At 40.6% G+C, this 22,481-nt stretch overlaps 1 protein-coding gene across 2 annotated transcripts in view; it reads left to right on the top strand.

The window, feature by feature from the left end:
* PTPN12 (protein tyrosine phosphatase non-receptor type 12) overlaps positions 1-22,481 on the top strand; it is a 126,173-nt gene that overhangs the window by 100,617 nt on the left and 3,075 nt on the right. For both annotated transcript variants that reach the window (XM_090041936.1, XM_090041937.1), the window contains exons 13-16: positions 7,843-8,804; positions 17,448-17,519; positions 19,768-19,859; positions 21,318-21,348. In XM_090041936.1, coding sequence (XP_089898062.1) covers positions 7,843-8,804; positions 17,448-17,519; positions 19,768-19,859; positions 21,318-21,348 — 1,157 coding nt within the window. The remainder of the gene's footprint in view (positions 1-7,842; positions 8,805-17,447; positions 17,520-19,767; positions 19,860-21,317; positions 21,349-22,481) is intronic.

Genomic DNA, 22,481 nt, shown 5'->3' with positions numbered 1-22,481 from the left:
ACTTCCTGTTAGATGCAAGATCATCATAACCAGCTTTGAATAATTTGCAAATGCAGACTGGCTGTGGTACAGTATAATACTGCTACACTCCTTGGGGGAAGGTCTTGGAGCTCTGCAATGTGGAGGGAGTATCTTAATGAGACTGGTTTCATATCCGGGAGCAGATTCCTTCAAGGACTGCTTGATGATTACTTGACAGTCTTCTGTTAGCAAATAAGTACAGAGGAAGAAAAAAGGAAGAGACTAAAGGGAAACACAAAGGAAAAGAGGGATTGGAGTTTTTATTCATTAAAAGTGGTAATCTTTTCCAAAGTAAAGAGATCTTTTGGAGCTGATGATTGAACAGTCAACCTAGAAAGTACAGCAATATTGAAAGAAAATAGGGAATGAGAAAATGAATCTTATGGAAAAGAAGAAAGATGAGAACACATTTTAAGCATAATTCTACAATTTGTTCTGTTTCTGCAGAAAACCTGACAGCTGGGACAGAAGACATTTAATGTTACTGATAAGTCAAATGAGTACCTATAGGGTTTGTGACTGGATTAATTGGATAGTTATACAAAAATGAAACTCTGACATACAGGCACACCTTTTAATACATTTTTGGTTAGTCTGAAATCACAAATATTAATATATCAACTGGCTGCTAGTAGTTATACTGTCAGAAGGCAGGGCAGAGTTACCCCTTGTAGATTACCTAAGAGATGAACAAGCTTCACAAGCAATATCTTGCTTTCTCGCGTACTAAGCAGAAGCAAGCTGTTGCTTACAAAAAAATTATGCATCTGTCAATTAGTTAATCTATAAGGGGCAACTGTGTCCTGGCTTCAGACTAACCCAGCTAACTACCTCTTAGTAGCTGTATTAGCGGCCATTGCTTTATTTGTTAGTGGTGGTTTTAAAAACACTTTTCATACAACTGAATTTTTAGTAGAGAAACACAAATGGACTATTTTTGATCATTCTGCACACTTGGGTGTATGTTACACCCTATAATTCAGTTTCTGACAACTTCAGCAAATTATAGCTTTTCTCCCACATGGCTGCATAAGATCAAATGTTTAAGCACAGTAGAATAATGTGGGTGTCTAGCTTCAGCCCTCTTATGTAGGGTTTAACGTTCCTATTTTAATTATCTGGAAGAACGTAGAGCTCTGTATCTATTTTTAGTTGATCATAGCAGCTGCATTCCATGACCTTGGCATCACTCTCTTTTATTTGATAATAAAACCCTACAGTGTGGCACACAGAAAAACCATGGATTGCTTGGGGGCTTTTCATTTGGACACCAGCCAATCTTCATTTAAATCTGAACTACATTTAGTCGTTCTTTAATGCTAAAACACTTTCTCGTTAAGCACCAGAGTAGTTCAGCATTTAAATGGTGTGCTGTTTTATTAATTTCCTAGTACATACTGTATTTACTTGAATAAAAGACATTCCCCCCCCCCATCATCAGCCTGGAGGGAAGAACGCTCCTGTCTTTATATTTGCATGTGAAGTAGAGTGGGGAGCAGGCAGCTACTGTGGCTCTGCCTCTGGCCCTGAGCCCTGGTGGAGTCTAGAGTCAGACCCACAGCAGCCTCCTGGCCCACTCCCATCCCCACTTCCCCTCTGTAGCTTCTGCCCACACATTGACCCCCCTTCCCTCCCCTTTACTGTTGGGTGCAGCTCAGCTCTGGGGGGGTCTCTCCAGGTCTGTAGCACTTGAAAGCTCTTTCCCCTGCTCCTTCCCCTGCATGGCCAGGCAAGGGCTGAGCTTCCATGGGTTGTGCTTCTGGAGAGAGCAGCCCAAGCAGCATTTGACAGTTAGCTGGGGTTTGGATGGGGCAGAGACTGGGGGGACTTTGAGGGGAGGGGTAGAGGCTGGGGGATGCAGGGGCAGGTAGACTGCAGGGGGAAAAAGTGGGAAGGGTAGAGGGCAAGGGGGGGGCACTTGACTTCCCATCCCCATCCCCTCTCAGCCACTGCTTTCCCTGCTGTAGCTGTGCAAGGGGGTAGATTACAGACAACCCTCCAATACTTAGATTCTGTACCTGGAAAATTATAACAAATGTATACATTTTCTATGTATAGAATCTAATTATTAGGGGGTCATCTTGTATTTGAGTAAATACAGTACTACAGCTGCAGTTGGAGTACTGTGTCCAGTTTTGGGCGCTGCACTTCAAGAAGGACATGGAGGATCTGGAGAGGGTTCAGAGGAGGGCCACTCGCATGATTAGTGGCCTCCCTGAAAGACCCTGCGAAAGGAAGTTGGGAGATCTGGATCTCTTCAGCCTTCACGAGACGGCTGAGGGGCCATCTTGTAGCTGCCTGTAAGTTTATCCAGGGAGGAGAACAGGGAGTTGGTGATACACTATTTACCAGAGTGCCCCAGGGAGTAACTAGGAGTAATGGGTGCAAACTAGTGGAGAGTAGATTTAGGTTAGACATTAGGAAGAAATTTTTTACAGTAAGGGTGGCCAGAATCTGGAATGGGCTTCCAAGAGAGGTGGTACTATCACCTAACTTGGAGGTCTTCAAGAGGAGGCTTGATAGTCACCTGGCTAGGGTCGTCTGACCTCGGTCCTCTTTCCTGCCAAGGGTAGGGGGTCAGATATGATGATCCATTGTGGTCCCTTCCAACTCTACAATCTATGAATCTATGACAAATGGATGTACTATACAAATGCGTTTCCCTTTTGAGATATTGCCTACTGCTCACTTGTTTTTTATACATATACTATACATGATATGCTTGTTTAGACAGATTTTCTTTATTCTCTGAAGTGCTCAATGTACTTGGACACTTGAAAATTGGCTTTAGTTCCATGGTTACAAATAATTTAAATAGTCAACTTCAAACTCGCATGTTGTTAAAGCTGTGTAATGTTTATGAAAGAATACCTTTACTTTGTATTTCGCTTGTATTCCATGAAGAATATGGTTGAGTTGAAGTATTGTGGGTCTCCCCACTGCTGCTGCCACCTGCCTGCCATAATCTAGTGTGGCACATTTTTATGAAACACATTGAAAAACACAGGCTTTTGCTCTTAATTCATACACAAGTTGAGGGTGGATTAGGTTTTACTAACCTCTGGAAAGCAGCATATCTGAGCCAAAAAGCATCTGTTCTGTGCTTATTTTTTTCACTTCTTTTTAAAATCTATTTCTAATGTATTTAGAAATATTTTCTGTATCATCCGGGGATGTAGACACACCATCCAGAGCAGGAAATAGTACCTTAGATTATAATTTGAAAATCTAATTCTTTAATTACATGAACATTCCACAAATGTATACAAAACCTTAAAGGGTGCAGCTATCTCTGAAACTGAACAGCTACATGGATAGTTGAGCAAAAATCTTCCTTAAAAGATATTGAAAAATTGTGTTCCAGATCAATTGAATACCCTCACTCACATTAACAGATGCTGCAGGTGTTAAGCTTATTCCTGGTTTGCTTTCTAAAAACTGAACACATGTTGTGTAGGGCAGTGGCAGCCAGCTTTTTTGGCAGGCATGCCAGAAAGTAAGACCCGCTACCTCCCCAAATGTCACTCCAGTTGTATTCCTCTGCCCCATCTTCTCTTCTGTATTCTGCTTCCTGCCGATCTGCTACTTTGCTTTTTGCCTTATTTGCTCCTGTGTTCCCTGCTGCCTCCCTAATCTGCCATGTGCCACTCAGTCATGGCATCTGTGCTACAGGTTGGCCACTCCTGGTCTGGTCTAGGAAATGACTTCTGTAAGCACTTCCTTTTAATCTGTAAGCACTTCCTTTTAATCACTGTTAATATAAGGCCGTATAATATGACAGGGCTTGGTAATCTTTCTCAGTGGCAGGCTGGAATGGCTCGGCTTGGATATGAGGCAGGTTGGCACTAGAACCCAGCTATTGCACCTGCTTCTGCCTACCACCCAGCTGTGGCATGGTGGAGTCAAAGCCCTTGTCGCTGAGACTCCTGGCTTCTGAAGCCTCAGCCTCACAGATTGCTGACCCAGCTCTCGGGTTACCAACCCATGTTGTACGATGACAAATACAAACTTGATTTCATTCTTGCAGTGAGACTACATTTAGCCTCAATAAATCCTCAGTCATACCAACATTTTACTTTTAAACTTGTACTATACAAAAAATTTCTATATACTGCTTTTTAACAAGACATAAGGGATAGTAGAGTAACGTTAACGTATACTGAATCCAATTTAGGATCACTTGTCATACCAATTAATTTTCAGATATTTCCATTCTTTTTTTTCAAAATAATATATTTCAAAGTCTGTTGAAACTCTAGTTCTGGCATCATCATTTACTCACGTTTTCTCTGTAGAACTTTGGTATGAAATATTGATAATACAGATAGGATTATGAGATCATAGGAAAGTAGGGCTGGAAGGGACCTCACAAAATCATATGGTCCAGCCCCCTGCACAAGGTAGGATTGTTTCTGACTGAACCATTCCAGTCAAGTGTGGTCCAACATGCTTTTGAGAACTCCTAAGGATGGATATTTAACAACTTCTTTAGGTAGCCTGTTCCAATGCCTGACCACACTTATAATCAGAAAGTTCCTCCTAATCCCCAATATAAATTTCCTCTGCTGCATCTTGAGGCCAGTGCTCCTAGTCCTGTTCCCTGTGGCCACAGATAAAAGCCCATCTCCATCCTCTCTGTAATTTATCCTTGAGGTATTTGAAGACTTATCAGATCCCCTATTAGTCATCTTCAAGGGCTATCTCCAGATTAATAAGCCTAGTTCTTTCAGTCTTTCTTTGTAAGTCTTGCTTCTGCTTATCATTTTTGCTGCTCTGTGCTGGGCTCTTTCTGGTCAGTCCACATCCTTCTTGAAGTGTGGGGCTCAAAACTGAACATAATAAGTACTTCAGGTAAGATCTCACCGGTGCTGAAGAGGGTGGAAGAATCACTTACCTTTGATTTTCAAGGGGCACTCCTGTTAATAAAATGCCATAAGCTGTTGCTGTTGGGGAGGGTGGGGGTTGTTTTTGTTTTTGGGGGGGGGTTTTGCAGCAGGAGTACACTGTTGGCTCATTCAGTTCATGGTCCACTGTAAGTGCACAACTTTGCACTTGTCCTTGTTGAATCTCATCTGATTGGATGCAGACTGTTTTTCCAGTCTCTCCAGGTCATGTTGCCCTCCAGTGTGTCTTCAATTCCACCCAACTTGGTATCATCAACAAATTTGCTAAGCACGCACTTTATCCCTTCATCCAAATAAGTAATGGGGATGTTTGACAGTACCGAACTCCTGGGGAACCCCACTTGATACTTCTTCCCTACTAGGCATTGAGCCATTGATGGCCACCCATTGAGCACAATGATCCAACCAGTTGTGTATCCAGGTTATAGTACTTTGGTCTAGTCTGCATTTCCTTAGCTTGATAATGAGAATATTGTGGGAGACCAATGTCAAAAGCCTCACAGAAGTTGAGATTGTATTATGTTTGCTGCTCTTCTCCCCCCCCCCCCAAATCCACAGAGCCTGTCCCCTTATAGAAGGACATCAGGTTCATTGGGCATGACATGCTCTTGGTGAATCCATGCTGGCTGTTTGTGATCACCCTTTTCTCCCCAGGTGCCTCATAGTAGATTTCTTGAGGACCTCTTCCATGATCTTGCCAGGTAGGTCAGGCTGACTGGTCTGTCATTCCCCAGATCCTCCTCCGTTCCTTTCCTAAAGATGGGCACTATATTTGCCCCTTTCCTAATCATCTGGAATCTTGCTCAACCTCTGTAAGGTCTCAGTACCCTAGGGTGCATCCTGTCTGGCTCTGCCAATGTGAAAGCATCTAGCTTCTCTTGGCTGTTCTGTCATTACTCTGGGCTGCTTTGTCTCCTTCCCTATCTTTGCTGCCAACTGCACTCTCATCTGATAGCGGCCCTTATTTGTGAAGACAAGTTTAAAAAAAAAAAAAAAGCCTTCCCTGTATAATCTCTGTAAAACCTGCCTTATGCATTCCATAAGGGACCTATGGTTTTGTTGGTCTTCTTTTTAATCTTGACATATTTGTAGAAATCCCTGTTTTATTTTCTTTTGTGTGTCTTGCTGTACTTTGACAAAAGACAAAAAAAAGTTTTATCTACTCCTTTTGAGCTTCATCTGACTCTTCATTCCTCCTGGGTTTTTACCCATTCTTTTCATGAAGCTACAGTATAAGAGAACTTAATTGTATAAACTATGTGGTTGGTATTTCATACGATCATGAGCCTGATTCTGGTCTTTGTAAAATATCTTCCCAAATTTCATTAACTATACCAATGTTATATTTATTATTGTTATATTTTGCATCCTACTATAGAAATGTTTGTTTTTTTAATCTAAAGATACTTCTCCAATCTTATGCTACTGTATAACAATATTTCCAACATTTTTGTTTTGTATCCCAAGAGTCGCTAGATTTTATGCTTGTATAGGGAAAAGAAAAAAAATATTCTATTACATCTGAATGAAAAGGACTTCCTATTTGTTTTTAGACTTTTTAAACAAGTATTCATTCAGTTAGATTAAACATGCAGATGACCTTTTATTCTAATTCCATGTGGCAGTAAATTTCTTATTGGGGAACTATTTTTCGCAAGTATAAAACCATAAGACTAAAAATACATCTTTTTATCCCAGAAACAACAGCTTCATTTTTTTTTAATGATCCTTAATAGAAATTGTAAGCTATTTGTCAGATCGTGCTCCACTAAATTATCTATGAACCTGACTTATCTATAACCCTATACTTGTCACCTTTCCTTCTCCTAAAGAAAGTGTTATAATTTCTTTCTAAACATGAGCCACATGTGATCTCCTAATCTGTTTTTATATCATTGAGCACATAACTTACTGCAGCTGTGTCATTGGATAATAATAGTTGTTACTGCTGGCTTATATGCAAATTTTGTAACTATAACCACCCTCATTAAAACTTTAGAAAAAGCTTGTATCTAAGTGTTTGTAAAAGTCAGACTTGGGCCCTGAGAGGGGTTAGAAGGGGCTGAATATCAAACATTGTGTATCTGTCTTTTGTAGTTGTCTTTTATTTAATGCAGGTTTTCACAGCCTTACTGAAAGCTATGTACTTTTTATGTAAATCTTATACTATGAACTGGCTTTTTCTTAGAAAATATTTCTCCAGTATTGCCACAAGGGGGCCCAACCACTCTGTAAAAGTCAGCTGTAGGAACAAAAATGAGAAATCCTGAGTATATGCATGTGGGCTAAGGTTTGCATGCTCTAGTTCTTAAGGGATATTTATGGTATTATTGTTATATCATTAGTTTGTAAGATGCATCACTTGTTTCTTTGCCTGTTTGTGGCTTAGTTCAAACCTGCTATGTCAGTGTTTCTCATCCAGGGTTGCATGAACCCCCTGTGGGTTGTGTACACAGCAGCCAGGTAAAACTGTCCTATGTGCACTTCTGCTGCAGTTCCACCTGCTTGCTTCTGTTTTTGGAAGAAGCATAAGGGGCACAACATGAGGCAGCTCATGCTCTAGAGCATGCATGTGCCACAGCCCTTCCTAGGTTGGCTGTGCAGCCGGCATGGGGTGGTTTTACCTGGAATCAGGAACACCGGGTTGAGAGGCACTGAAATAAGCTGAGGCAGCACCTGTTGCGGTTCTCGGCTGAGGACACTGTCACAAAAAAAAAAAGAAGTGGTGGAGGGGTGCTGTGGCTCTGAAAAGGTTGAGCACCACTGTGCTATGTTATCTTTATTTTATAACTGTCTGCAGGCATTAGAAATGTTGCTTAGAGTTTAATATTGGTCTCTGAGTATCTTTGTGAATTGGGGGGGTGGTTATTATGAGCTTTCTTGTGCAACTACAGACTCTCTCTTCACTTTTTTGCAGTTGCCTTGTAGAAGGAGATGCTAAGGAAGAAATCTTGCAACCGCCAGAGCCTCAGCCTGTACCACCCATCTTAACACCATCTCCTCCTTCAGCCTATCCAACAGTCACTACTGTATGGCAGGACAATGACAGATACCATCCAAAGCCAGTTTTGCACATGGTTTCATCAGAACATTCAACAGACCTCAATGAAAACTATAACAAATCAATTGAACATTCAGGGAAGAATGAACCTAATGAACGTGCAGAGAAAAAGCTTGAGCGGAACCTAAGTTTTGAAATCAAGAAAGTACCTCTTCAGGAGGGACCACGAAGCTTTGAGGGGAACACTCTCTTAAACAGAGGACATGCAATTAAAATTAAGCCTGTTACAGCCTCTGTAATGGATAAAACCTGTAAGCCACAGGATCAGAGTTCAGGGGGTTCACTTGTTGATGTTTCTCAAAACTCCGGTCTGGAATCTAACACAGCCGTAGTACCTTCACCAGAAGAGCTGCAGAGTCAGAAGGGTTCTGACACTCCACCAAGACCAGATCGTTTGTGTCTCAAAGAGAAGGAACATGCTTTGTGGTCACTACATGGGTCTGAAAATGCACTAACTGCATCTGTGTCCGAGGATCTCTCTCCAAACGTCTTGTGTCGTGGTATAAAAACTGCAACTCTCGTATCAAACACCACATCTCAAGTGGAACCCCCTTCCAGTGATACAGCTGAGGATCATAGCAGTACATTTCCAGTTCGAGCACCCCTCTGTTTTACTAATCCTCTTCATTCAGATGATTCTGACACAGATGAGAGGAACTTTGATGGAGTCCTGACCAGCAGTACATCTAATATTTCAACCGCAAGTGCCACAGTTTCTGCTGCCACTAGTTCTGAAAACATTTCTGCTAGAAAAGTATTGCCAATGTCCATCGCTAGGCAAGATGTACCAATAGTAACACATTCCGAAGATGAAAAAGGTGGGTTCTATGGCATTTCAGCTGCATTTGGCACTTTTCTAATATGATTAAACCTGTAGAGTGGAAAAACATTTATTTTTTTTAAAATAGCATTGGAAAGCAACTTCTAGTTAAAATTTATACTTTAAATAAAAAATATCTGCCTTGTAGTTGCTCAGCAAGACCCAAATCTTCTTTCTTTCTTCTATTTTTCCCTAAAGTTATATAAAATATTCTTATGTTACTGCAGACCTTGATAAATTATCTTATGTTCTATATTTAGAGGGCTTAACAACTTGTTAATAGCCTATTTTTACTCTGATGTGGCCACATTCCTCTTACCTGGAGTAGTTCATTTTTCCTCTACCACTTTGGTTTCATGAACTACTCATATTAACTTTGTGTACATACCACAAATGTAACTTCTGCTTGTTATCTGGAGTTTGAACAATCATGTCTGAAAGTAGTAAGCATGAAACATCAGCATCCTGCAATTTACACTGTTTATTAATTATTTGTATGGAGGTATTTATTTACTTAAAGCAGCGAGAATTGCTTATCTGTCTTTTTTGTTGAACATGAAATTCTGCTACTACTCTTGGACCCTTTGGCTTTTGCAGTTCCCAGCACCAGATTTTGATGATAAATAGGTTTATAACTTAGACAATTACATTTGGTATCTTTTTTTTGAGTAAAGCTATTTGGATTGGACTGCCTCAGCTGCTTCATGATGTAGATTGATAGCCTAGTGAGCAGTGCTTTAATGGGCACTTGAACACTGAAGCCTCTTTTAAAGCCACCTCCCTTTTTTGTAATCAGTATGTTTTTTGTCATCAATATGAATGGTTCAGTATGAAGCAAAACTGTTGGGTGACTTGAGGTACTGACATTTAGTTCTTTTCAGTGCAGTGTTCTGGAAGTTGGGCCCCTAGAAGATATTATTATCTGATCCCCACTCCCAGCAATCACTCTTCCTGCCTTGTCATACATGTATGGCAAGAACTGTGATTTTTTTTTTGGGGGGGGTGGAATTGCGGATCAGATCCCAATTGTGCCATACTTTCACAATTGTAGTGTAGGTGGAACTCAGGATCACAGGGCATCTCTACAAACCAGATCCCATTTAAGATGCTGTTGAATAGAAGTACTACTTGTACTCTGAACAGGTGTCACCAAGTTGCTCCTAAAATTTGGAGAAGGATATTTCTACCATTGATTTTTAAATTGGGAAAGATTTAAGCTATGCTGGCTGCTTTCTGAAATTCCTACTCAGGTCCTGGGCTCCCCGTGTACTGGCAGGTTACAAGCTGGGTGCCCATGGATCTGGGGTTGGCACTGACCCCAGTGCAGTTCCAGGACCAGACTGATCGTCAGCCAGGCCACATGTTCAGTTTCAGGCACCATGCAAGCCAACCAGAAATTGACATGTTAATTGTGGTATTAATGTAACACATAGAGGGGACCTTGGTGTCATGAACCCCACTATAATTTCGGATGTTTGCTAAGTGCCATTCAGGTTTTTTTTGTTTTATTGATAGGGCATGTATTGTCTTGTTGAATAGCCAATGTTATGCTGTAACTATGTCACTTATCACAGTATGGCTTATGTTATAGTTTATGGATTATGCCAGCGGTTCCCAATCTGTGGTACGGGTACCAGTGGTATGCAGACAACCTGTCAGTGATGAATGTTAACATATTTATTATAATTACTTTATATGACAAAAATTTGCTGGTGTTATGTAAGGTTGAACAGAAAAAATTGATGGTGGTACTGAAGGTTGTATCATTTTAAATTGGTGGTGCGCAGTCTGTCCAAGTTTGGGAACTGCTGGATTATCCTAATGGTTCTCAACCATTTTACACTTGAGGCACCCCTTGTTGGCCTCGATGCCTCTTGTTAGATTCAAGTCACCCTTTGGAAAAAAATTTCACTCTTGTTGACTATAGAATAATAATACAGCAGTTCTGTTGTTGCAAAGAACTCGGAGCACAACAGGTCAGAATGGTTTTAACACTATGAATTCTTATTTGAAATCTTAGGGTTTATTTTATGAATCATGTTTGCATGCCTAATAGTGCTAACAGTGCCTGGCATCCCATGGCACGCTTGAAAGGGTCTTAGGGCACCGCGGAGTGCTGTAGCTTGTTGAGAATCACTGTCTTATACTGGCTAATAATCTATCTTTGTGATTTTGAATATGGTTTAGTCAAAGGAACTGAGGGATGGATATTTAAGGAAAAAGGAGTAAGTGAAATCACAGAGTATCTCTTGTCACTCTGTCACAGAGGCAAGAACAATTTCCACTCCCAAACACGGGCAGAAGGGGCTACTGTTGGGAGTGGAACCCAGTTTATGGGAAAAAACATACCCCCCCTGCCTCCCAGTTGCAAAGATATCTCAGCAAGATGGGGCATTAACTAGAGTAATTTTAGATGCCCCAGGAAGGAGAAAAAATTCTAAAGGATTTTGAGACAGGTTGGGGAACTCCCCTCTTGTCAGCTCGGAGGCGGAAAAGGATCTTGGAGTCATAATTGACTCCAAGATGAACATGGGCCGGCAGTGTGGGGAGGCAGTCAGGAAGGCCAACCGCACCTTGTCATGCATCCACAGATGCATCTTGAGCAGGTCCAAAGAGGTGATCCTCCCCCTCTATGCGGCACTCACTGATCAGGCCACAGCTGGAATACTGTGTCCAGTTCTGGGCACCGCACTTCAAGAGGGATGTGGACAGCATGGAGAGGGTCCAGAGGAGGGCCACTCGCATGATCAGGGGGCAGCAGGGCAGGCCCTACGAGGAGAGGAACTGAACCTGTTCAGCCTCCACAAGAGAAGGCTGAGGGGGGATCTTGTGGCCTGTTATAAACTAGTCACGGGGGATCAGCAGGCATTGGGGAAGTCACTGTTCCCCTGAGCACCGCCAGGAGTGACCAGGAATAAGTCACAAGCTGGCAGAGGGTAAGTTTAGGTTAGATATCAGGAGGCACTACTTCACAGTCAGGGCGGCTAGGATCTGGAACCAACTTCCAAGAGAAGTGGTGCAGGCTCCTACCCTGGGGGGTTTTAAGAGGAGGTTAGATGAACACCTTGCTGGGGTCATTTGACCCCAGTACTCTTTCCTGCCATGGCAGGGGGTCAGACTAGATGATCTCCTCAGGTCCCTTCCAACCCTAGAAACTATGAACTATGAAACTATGAGACTCATGAACAATTAGACAATGCTGATGGCAGGGAAGGACTGGTTTGGAGGCGTTTAGGAGCTGCCTGTGAGTCCTGTTCTTTGGAGTATCCCAGGTCTTGGGAGACTCCCAGATCTGCAGTAGTTACGACTGGTAGGATCAGCAGGAAGGCTGATTTCTGGCAGGACTCTGAGAAGGTGAGAAACTTTACTTGTCTTTTCTTCTGTCTTCAAATGATATGTCCATTTTTTCCTGTATAATTCTTCTCTCCTATAAGATTAAATTATTTCGTTGTTTTGTTATCTTGCTTATTGCCTGTGGTAGAATGTGATCGCAGGGTTAATGGTATTCCAGGACCCAGTCTATGGAAAGGGGACCTAAAATTCTTTGACAACCCAAGGCGAAGTTGCTTGAAGCTGTCAGAGATTCTCCTGATGCCATTGTGAGCTCTGGTATAAGAACAGTGGCATGGAGGTTTGTGGGGAGAAGGAGCTATCACACAGCAAACCTTGGTCTGTTCCTTGGGGCAGGATAGTGAGGATCCTGGTTTTCTCTGATTTAAAAAAAAACCAAACAAACCAAAAAACCCTCAGATTCTCTGATACCACCCCCCAGTCCATGATTAAAATGAAACGCACGTATATGTGTGTGTGTGTGTGTGTATAAAAAACCACAATGTTTTATTAGTATATTTACAATTTTAAAGCAATTTGGAAGCCTATTGGTATAATAAAATACATTCTAAATACCAGGCATGCAGGGGGCATTTTGCCATGGTGGTATGTGGCTTGCAGTGGCAAGGAGCTTCCCTGCCCAGCCCCACTCTGCCCTGCTGAGTCCTGTCTGCTGAACAGCAGAGGCCCTGGGGGGAAGGCAGCAGGGTGGGGAGCCCAAGCTCAAACCCACAGCAGGCAGCCTGAACCTGCCCCAGTGCTGTGTGGAGATCTGGGGGGCACATGCCTTCCATGGGCCCCCACCTCCGGGAGTGTGCGCAGCAGTGGGGAGCCAGCCCCGTCCCACTCCCTGCTGGGACCCTGCAGTTGCATATAGTAGCCCCAGGCCCTAAGCCCCATGCGCTGCCCAGCTGGGCAGCAGCCCCAGCCCTACCCAACTCATCCCTCTCTCCCTGTGGGGGCCTTAATCCCCCCTTGCCCCTCCCCACTAGTCTTACCTGCAAGAGCTGCTCTCCAGGCTTCCTGGCACCCACCTGCATATGTATGCGCATGGTACCCTCTGCCTGACTGTCCTCCTCCTGCTCCCCCAGCCCCTTGCAGGCTGGAAATCTGCCAGCCTGCAGAGGGGTCTCTGCAAAAGTGCAAAATCTGTGCGTTTCTCCATTAAAATGGAAAATCCGCATTGTTCTCTGGTAGAAGTGAAAATCCACCTTTTTTCAGTTTTTCCATGGGAAATAAAAAGCCAGATCCCTAGTGAGGAGAAATTCAGAGCTCTGGGGGCATCCATCAGATTGTGACAGTCTGTGTCTTTTTTCTGATACTAATCTTCTGTCAGAAATTATGTCTATTCAGAAACCTAAAACCATTATGTCTTTCATGGTTTCAAGGATTAAATGTCTCTTGCAAGCAGAGGCGTAGTTTACACATAATCTAAAGGTTAAGTCACTACTTCATGCTTAATTTTTTTTTTAATCCAGTCAAAGCAAAGACCTTTGTGTTCCATTCCAATGCGTCTGTCAAAATGGGCTTTATTGAACATAGTAAAGAGAACTGTATTTGTACTTGCAGAAATTTTTCCTGTTCTTACCCAGGGCAATCAATATCTGTCTTCCTACAATTCCTACAGTGAAAGTTCAAATCTCTAAGCTCCTGGTTTGGACACTGTGAGGACATATGAATACCAGTGGAGTTCAAGAGCTACTGTGTATATGGTGACAGGAACTAGGAGAAATATGGCACTCAAGGGCTTGCTCAATGGAATTGCAGTATTGAAATATGTATTCCTTAAAATAAATAAATAAAGGCTAAATTGCCTTTGACAAGGCTGTAAACAGCATTAGAAAAGACTCTCCTCTTTAAACATACAATGATTTCTGATGGGCTCTGTTCTCTGCCATATATCTTGCTCCTTGCCTTGCCCCATCCAGTTCCTTGTCTTGTTCCTTTCTCCTTCCTGGTACACTTTTAATCATGTTTTATGGTCACATTCAGTTTTTCCTTGTGACCAGCCTTGTTGTGGTGGAACACATGGTGCACAATAATCTAGCAGATGATCCTTTAAAATGAGGACTATAAATTGTAACTTTATTTCTTTATGGGCTACTTCAGCCATAAAATCAAGGCTTTAGGCCAAGATTATCACTACTGCATTCGCTGCTGAGCATCCTAAGGTATATAATACATTTATTCAGATAGGATGGACCCAGGGGTACTACTATTTCCAACTTAATGGGGTTATTTAATGGGGATTTCCAGTCACTATAAAACATAAACCACAGTACAAGCTTATAGTGAAGCTTGATTGTTTTGTAAAATGATAGTGATTAATAAAAAGGCCTAACGAAGTGGCAGCACAGGCTTGTGTGACCTTTTTTTGCACTACAGAACTTTGCCCTGTTACATGCTGGTGTGCCACTGTTAAAAATGCCTTATTGTGAGACTTGAGATTAAATAAGGCTAGTCACAGGGCAGTCTTCTATTTCCACCATTGTGTTTCCAGCATAGAGAATGGTACTAGCATAATTATCAATCATTAGTTTGTACTGATCCCTATGTAGATGCTTTTATAGTAGAGTTCCTGTACTTAAACATCTGATGGTCAATTTAGCCAAAGAGTCAGCACATAGGATCTCAGGACAAACGCTTTGTCCTTGCAGCCCTTTTGAATGAGTGGCTACTCTTGAATTTTATAAGAGAAGCCATTTTACAGATATGCTGACAGCTAGTGAGAGAGTTGTCAGGTGTTTGTGAAAAACTGAAGCAACCAGAGAATAGTTCTAGCTAAACTGATACAAATTAGCATGTTTTATGACATGAGCATCTGAGTAATATATTGGCTCTAGCAGAAAGAAAGGTATTCTACTGGTCCAGCACATAACATCTTCAAAGTCAAACAGCAGCTCTAACTTGATTTAATATTTTTTGAGCTTAGTACGTTTTCTAGCAAAACCAGATGTGAGATGGTATTTTTGACCTTTCAAAAGCAACAGGAATAAGAAGTTAACCATATCCCTGGAAATGGAAAGTAATAGTTGGAGTTGGAAGCCAAGAAAAAAGTGTGAGGAAGATGGAGTTTAAGTTTATGAAAGGGATTTTGAGATGTTGACTCTAACCACAGGCAAATGACATTTTTTGTATTGAGGCAAAATCAGGGAAGGGGGCAAAAGTCATGACACATTATTATATATGTGCCATGATAAATGATGGTGTAGAATAAAACAAAATCCCACACGGAATTTGCAAGAATAAGTGCAGAACGGAAGACAGACTGGGAGCCTGGATGTGTGTGCTGCACTCTGAACTTTTCCAAGCAAAGATGTGGTACAGGAGCAGACACAATGGACTATCACACTTTTACTTGCATTTTCTTTGTCATTCCTATGTGACTCCACTCTTAGACAGGACAAACAAAAACAGGAATTCCCAAAGATTAAATTTTTGTGCCTACTGTTTTCGTCATTAAAATGGGATTCTGGAGCAGCCTTCCAATTGAATGGGAGAATCTGACTACATTTAAGATGGAGCTTGTGAAGTTCAGTACATGATTTTCTACATAGCTGTTTGCATTTGTCTTTGCACATCAGCAGTCACCTTTGCCTAATTTTAAGACTCAAATATGTTGTTCAACCCTTTTATGCCTGCCTACTCTATAGTAGTATTATTGTTAATGCGACTTGTATGTGCTTGATAGCGTACTCTGGAAAAGCCAAGTTTTTAAAAGTTCTGGCATTGTGCATTACTGTTATTAACTTTAGATAGTAGTTGGAGCTAATAGGTAAAGTGGACCAGAAATATCATCATGTCTTATTAAAACATTGGCAATTTAAGGGAAATTGCAAAATGTTATAACAGTTTTAAGCCACTCAAGACATAGTCTTGAAGTGCTGGCTTTAATTGATACTGTTGTCATTATCTTCTGTCTGCAGGATGGTTTGAAAATTCTAAAAATTCAATCACCTTGCACATTTTGCCACTTTGTTCAGCTGTCCTTGTAGTACTTAGCATATTTATTTAATTTATATGCTGCCCTTCCCCTGCAAGAAGGACTCAGGTTGGCTTGCAAGTAAAAGACAAAATAACTTATACAATCAGATAAATTATTAAACAAGATATTAAATCTTACTTTTAAACATAGAGCCATGAGTCCCTCTGGTACAACAGCAGTGATATCTTTGGACCTTTCAACATTAAACTTTCTGTCCCACTAACAGGTGGTAATCTGAGTAACCAGATTTTCTTTTAAGTATAATTACAGCTTTTTACTCTGGTGAGCAGGGCTGTCACCTTTGTGGATTGTCACTGCAGTGCTAAGACCAGCACACTATAGGTCAAACAAAGTTTTTTGTTTAGAAATGTTGTCGACTCTTCCCCTTGCTCCATATCCTGAATTATGCTCTTTCCTCAGTCCATTGATATAGTCCTGAACTGAGATGCAGCCAATCTGGTAAATGACTACTTCCAGTAGTTCAGATGCAGTTAGTCCACACTCCTCACTTCTGACCTATGTCACCTCCATGGAGAAATATCTTTCTTGTTAGAGAGTAAACTCTGCACCAGTTTGCAAACAGGCCATGACAAATGGCTGTCACTCTTTGAGCTACAAGGAGTCCCCTCCCAATCTTCTTGGGCCTGTAGAAACACTTCCTACCTCTGTAACAAGACATTGTTTCAGGATGTCTGAAATAGTGGACTAAATGTAAATAGTGGGCCTGCAAAGCCCACTGTTTTTTTGCTGTGTATCGACACAGGGCAAAATTGCAGCTAAAACACTATAACTATTGTGAATATATGACACTTCTGTTACTAAAAGTTTAAGAATGAGTAGCAGAATTCTCTGTAATGAAGGGCACCCTAATTTTGTCTATATCCAGAATAGGTAGTAATGCATTATTTGCTCCACTGCTGATTTCATGAACAAAATATTTTTTAGTATTACTGTGGTGCTGTTATTTATTACTGAATATTTATTCTTGTCTTCCATCAAACATGTGCTGGAGGACAGTCAGAGGTTCTAAATAGGAAGTCATTTTCATCTGATATTTAAGCATACATAGTGAGCTTATCACTAAATGAGAAGACTGTCTTTTTTCCCCAAGGAGTTGGCATGCTAAAATAGTAATGATAAAATTATGTACCAGTATTGCATTTTTTTCCATTTTGCTTTAAGCTTTACTTTTTTACGAAGGCATATGCTGTGGGCTTACTCTTCCAAGAAATTGACTTATAATGCGATATTAGAAAACAGGTTAAATCATGTGCACGCTCTCGCACGCTCTCTCATCTAAAAACCCTTTACTTGATTTTGATGCAGATGGCAGTGAAGATTCCACGCCCCCACTACCAGAAAGAACACCAGAGTCATTTGTCCTAGCAAATGAACAGAGTAAGTTTCTTCTTTTACACTTCGTGATTTTTAACCAGAATAAACCCATTCCATGTCTAATGCTGCTGCTTTTTATTTACACTGTAAAACAACTAAAAAGCAAATTTTAAGCTATAGTACTAAATGAAATCTAAAGTTTAGTCCTCAACGGTGTTTAGTGTTAGATATATTGAGAAGCTCTGTTTTAATTTGACTATTTTGGTAATGCTTTGGTATTTGTGCAAGACCCTGGGACACTTAAAAACATTGAGAATTAAGTTTATGACCTGTTCAACAGTTCCTTCCTGAGAAGGAATGAAAAAAGATGCAAGGTATCTGAAATGTGTAGACATGAATTGCTCTATTCTCTGTTATACAGTGGTGGATGTATTTTGGATGTGTAAAGCAGTGAACAATGTAAGTTATGCTGCTTGCTTTCTAAGGCAGTTTGTCTCTGTATTCCTGATGACTGAAGGGTTTGATTTTTCTTAAGACACAGATACTGACTTTTTAATGTGTTTAATATAGAACGGAGTAGATCTTCCACCTAGCACAGGGTGTGGAGACTGGCTACATTACTCTCCTGGTTACGTGATGTTTATCTGGCTGCTTCAATAGGTTCTCTTTAGTCCCCAGGGCAGTAAGTAAAAATGAGTGAAAGTATTTCTCAGCCCCTACTAAAGAGTATTGACCTCTGTGAAAGGCCTTCTTTCAAGATGATTATCAGCTACCACTCTCCCTGGATTTAGAGCAGCAACTGTTGGTAGTCATCTCGAGAAGACTGTCTCCTATTGTTCTCGGTGTTAAGTGATAGTCTTTCCCTCTTGACAGCACAGGACAGTATCATCTTGATAGTTCAAAACTAGGCCCAGTGCATTGAGTGAAGCTTCAAACCCATGCTTAAGAGTGGAAAAATTACCACCCTTGACTTGCATGTGACACTCTTGTTAATACAGTGTAGTTTACTTTGGCTTATTTTCCAACAAGAGTGCACTGTTGGTTTATATTTAGCTTATAGTCCACAGTAAACCCCAGGTCCTTTTCTGCAGTACTTGGAGCCTAGCCAGTCATTCCCCAGTTGTAACTGTGCATGCAGTTGTTTCATCCTGTGTGTGTGGCTTTACACTTGCCCCTTTTGAATTTTGTTTGATTTCAGACCATTTCTTCAGTTTTACCAGGGACATTCTGAAACCTAATCCTACCTCCCAAATAACTTGGTGTTATTTACAAATTTGTTCAGTATACACTCATTCCCATCCTTCAAATTGTTAATGAAGATATTAAACAATATTGGATCCAGGACAGACCTACAAGATTCCCACTTGATACCTCCTTCCAACTGATCCTCTTGATTTCCTCATTTGAGAACAGTTGGAGATGGAGGCAAAATAACAATTCTTTTTTCTAAAAATATTTTCTAAAGATGCAGCGGCCTCAGACAAGCTTTGTTAGGGGAAAAATGGCCATTCATTTTAATTTTTTTCTTAAGGAGTTAGCTGCTTCAGCAGTTTTGTTCAAGAGAACAAAGAGAAGCATATGCTAGGAAATGCATAGGAAAATAAGGTAACTGTGCAAACAGGAAGAAAATGTGCACTCCTGGATGCTTGGAGCGGTCTCAGAGAGGGTTAGGGCAGACAGAGCATACTGATTAATTTGATATTAAAAAGTTAGCAAACAAAATCAAAGTTTATTCTTCTTTTGATTATTAGAAACACTGCATGCAAATATTGTTGGAATGTATTTAATGCCAATATATAAAACATTTAAAATGGAAGCTTCCAGACAAAATAGGCACTTTACCTTAAGAAACCAATATATTTAAGGTAAAACATTACAGGGCTATTGTCATTATGGCATCATCATACATTATATAAATCGCATGGATATAAACTTATGCAAGAAATTGAAGTTAGTGTATTACATTTTTGAATATTCATCTGAAAATGAACATCCTCACACAGCAATTAGAATCATAGAGTTGGAACGGACCCGAGAAGTTGCCTGATGAAAAGAAATTCGTAACTACCAACATTCATCTCCTGTTAAAGTTGCCATTTTGATGAAGTTCACAAGTTGTAGTTCTAAGTTCTTCAAAAACTTGAACAAAATATTGACTAAAAATATATCGAGGGCTGTCTGTTATAAAGCTGTGTTGGAAGAAAAAATTTGTATCTCTAGAACATCATCATACCCATGAACGATGCTGGAAAAAAACTCATGAAACTGCCAGTTATCTGAAGTACATTTTGAGTTTTTCTGTTTTTCTTAGACACGTCTTTGCCCATGCCAGTTACACTTGCACAATCTGCTGATTGGAATATACTGCATGATCCACATCTCTCTGAACAAACAGTATCTTCAGTAAGTATTGTAACAAACCCATGCTAATTTTTGTTCTAAACCTAGTCTTTTGAACCTGCAACCAAAAAGTAAAATGTAATAGCGATCTGTAATTATTGATTAGTTGCAGCTGACCACATAACTTACCCATTTGCTTAACTTTGCTTAACCTTCTACATTTGAATCTGAACAACTTTTATCCCATTGTGCTGAATTGTTCATTCCAGTGTTCAGTATTTTTGCCACTCATGCTTCAAAAGATGAAAGAAAGCTGGAGTGGCTAATCTCCAGGGAGGGGAACGGGGAGTAGAAAGCAGAGGAGAAGACTGGGCAGGGAGTGCAGGGTAGGAAGCAGAAAGCAGAGTTGTACATCTGGCTGGGGATCATGGGGCAGGAAGCAAAAAACATCAGATCAGGTTGGGGAAGGGGAAGGGGAAGAGTTTCACTTGGGCAGGGTACACCGCTAATGTCTGGCACACCTGGCAAAAAAGTTGGTCCCGACTGGACTGGAGCCTTTCCAGATGCATAGTCTGGAGTGCAAATGAAAGTGAAAGGAATGGAACAGTTTATGCAAATAATTAAATGCTGGGCATAGATGAACTATTTTTCTCTTGCCTTTCATGCTGCAGTGCTAGAAACAACGACATTTTCCATTGGTTAAAAGTAGTTTGCAATCTTTTTTCCTATAGGAAAATACATATTAAAGGCAAACTACAACAGAGAAAAAACTTAGGAGTGGGGACTGTGCTGTGTATAAGGAAGAAAAATATTAAACTATGATGGTTTTACCGTTATATTATTCAAAGTGTAGGGTGGGAGCATTCTTGGCCCTTCTTAGAATTCAGTCAAATGATTTTAGCTGAAAAGGAATTAACAAACACTTACCTGCTTTTTCTGGTCCTCAGACTTGCTGGTTTCAACATGAATCTTACAATGATGTACATAAGAAGTAATTTTTTGTTCAAGTTCTTATTAGAGCTTTCCAAAAGTATTGTTTTTTTTCTTGAACATCTCAAATATACTTTCTATACTTGGTTACAGGGGTGTAGGTTGTAGCCATGCTGGTTTAAGGACATAAGCAGACAAGGTTCTTTGGGTGAATCTGGTATCTTTTATTAGACCAACTTTAATAGTTGGAAAACAATTATTAAGCAAGCTTTCGGATTCAAAAACCCTTCGTCAGGCTAAGGAAGTTTCAGCAGTTGGTGTGTGCTCTTCCTGGATGGAATGAAAAGTAAAGAAGTCAGAGACTGGGCTGGTATACATACAATGCATACAGTCAGGAAGAGGACACACTAAACTGCTGAAACTTCCTTAGCCTGATGAAGGGTTTTTGAACCTGAAAGCTTGCTTAATAATTGTTTTCCTACTATTTAAGTTGATCTCATAAAAGATACCAGATTCACCCAAAGAACCTTGTCTTTCTATACTTTGTAGCATTCTAACAACATATTAAAATACAATATTTTATCTTAACAGGGCTTGAGAACAACTGGGCATGCAAAACTTGGTAAGTGATAAATTTCAAAACATAAAGCTTTCAACTGAAAACTTGTTAATTTAGTGTGTGCACGTGCACGCATTTCAGGAGCTCTGAGGGGCCAAATATTAGGCCTTATCCATTCAGTAGTTAGTAGAAAGGTAGAACTCTTGGAATATTTGTTTATTAAACTTTCCTAAAAAACAAAGATGAGCAACTAATAAAGCATTTTGTAGTTAGTTAGCTATTTTTCAGCTAATTGGGCAGTTAGTTTGAAATTGGTTACCTAACCATAAGGAAACCAACCAGTAGAAAACCGGTTAAAGCTTTCTCTCTCTCTTTTGTCTAAAAAAATCCTTTATTTAGATCTGTAATTGGTTGCTTGATTTCCTTTTTTGACACAAGATGTTTTAATTTTGTTGGCAAACCTTTTAAATTGTTACAACCTCAAAAGAAGGTGGTCTGTGGAACTTCAGGTGGTGTCTTTTCTGTAGACCAAAACTGATGTTATGTCAAAACAATATTTAACAGAGGTATGACCTAGGAATTTTAGTGCTCAGGTCAGGAGGAGGGAGTACTGAGTATTGGGTGGGGGGTAAGGAGAGAAGATGTTGAGCACTTCAGTGGCTGTTGCAGAAGAGTAGGCTGTTGTTGCCATGGCACAAGCTCCCTAAACATGGGGTGCTGTTGTCACAGCACAGGCACCGGTGGAAATAGTGTGGTTGTCCTGGGTGCTACCATTGTGGCAACCCTCTCAGTTGGTGCCTGGGGCTGATACCCAACTACAGAACATGTACAGGTTTTCAAAATAGTGATGTATCTGCAAAGATTAGTTTTGAGCTTAATTTTCTAGCATTCTGTGTGATGTCATTAAAGTTTCAGACACTGAATCTGGTCTAGAAATGTCTAATTTTGTCTTAAAAAATGTCTAAAAATGGGTGATAGATCTATTAATAGCTGTTGAACAGAATAACCAGGGATGTACCCTAATGACATCTCTAAACTAATAATGGCAGATGCTAGGGAGAGTAGGAGGGGACAGACGGTTCTGAGTATACCCTATTAATATAGTTGTCCTCTAAGTTATCTACTCCTGCCACTGTTGGAGACAGGATACTGGGTTTAGATGGACCAGTGGTCTGACCTAGTATAATATTTCTTAT

This window comes from Crocodylus siamensis, chromosome 4 (assembly GCF_052110815.1).
Source record: "Crocodylus siamensis isolate JL-2025a chromosome 4, ASM5211081v1, whole genome shotgun sequence".
NCBI lineage: Eukaryota > Metazoa > Chordata > Crocodylia > Crocodylidae > Crocodylus > Crocodylus siamensis.
Note: the sequence above shows the minus strand (reverse complement) of the source record. Positions and strands in the feature narration are given on the sequence as shown.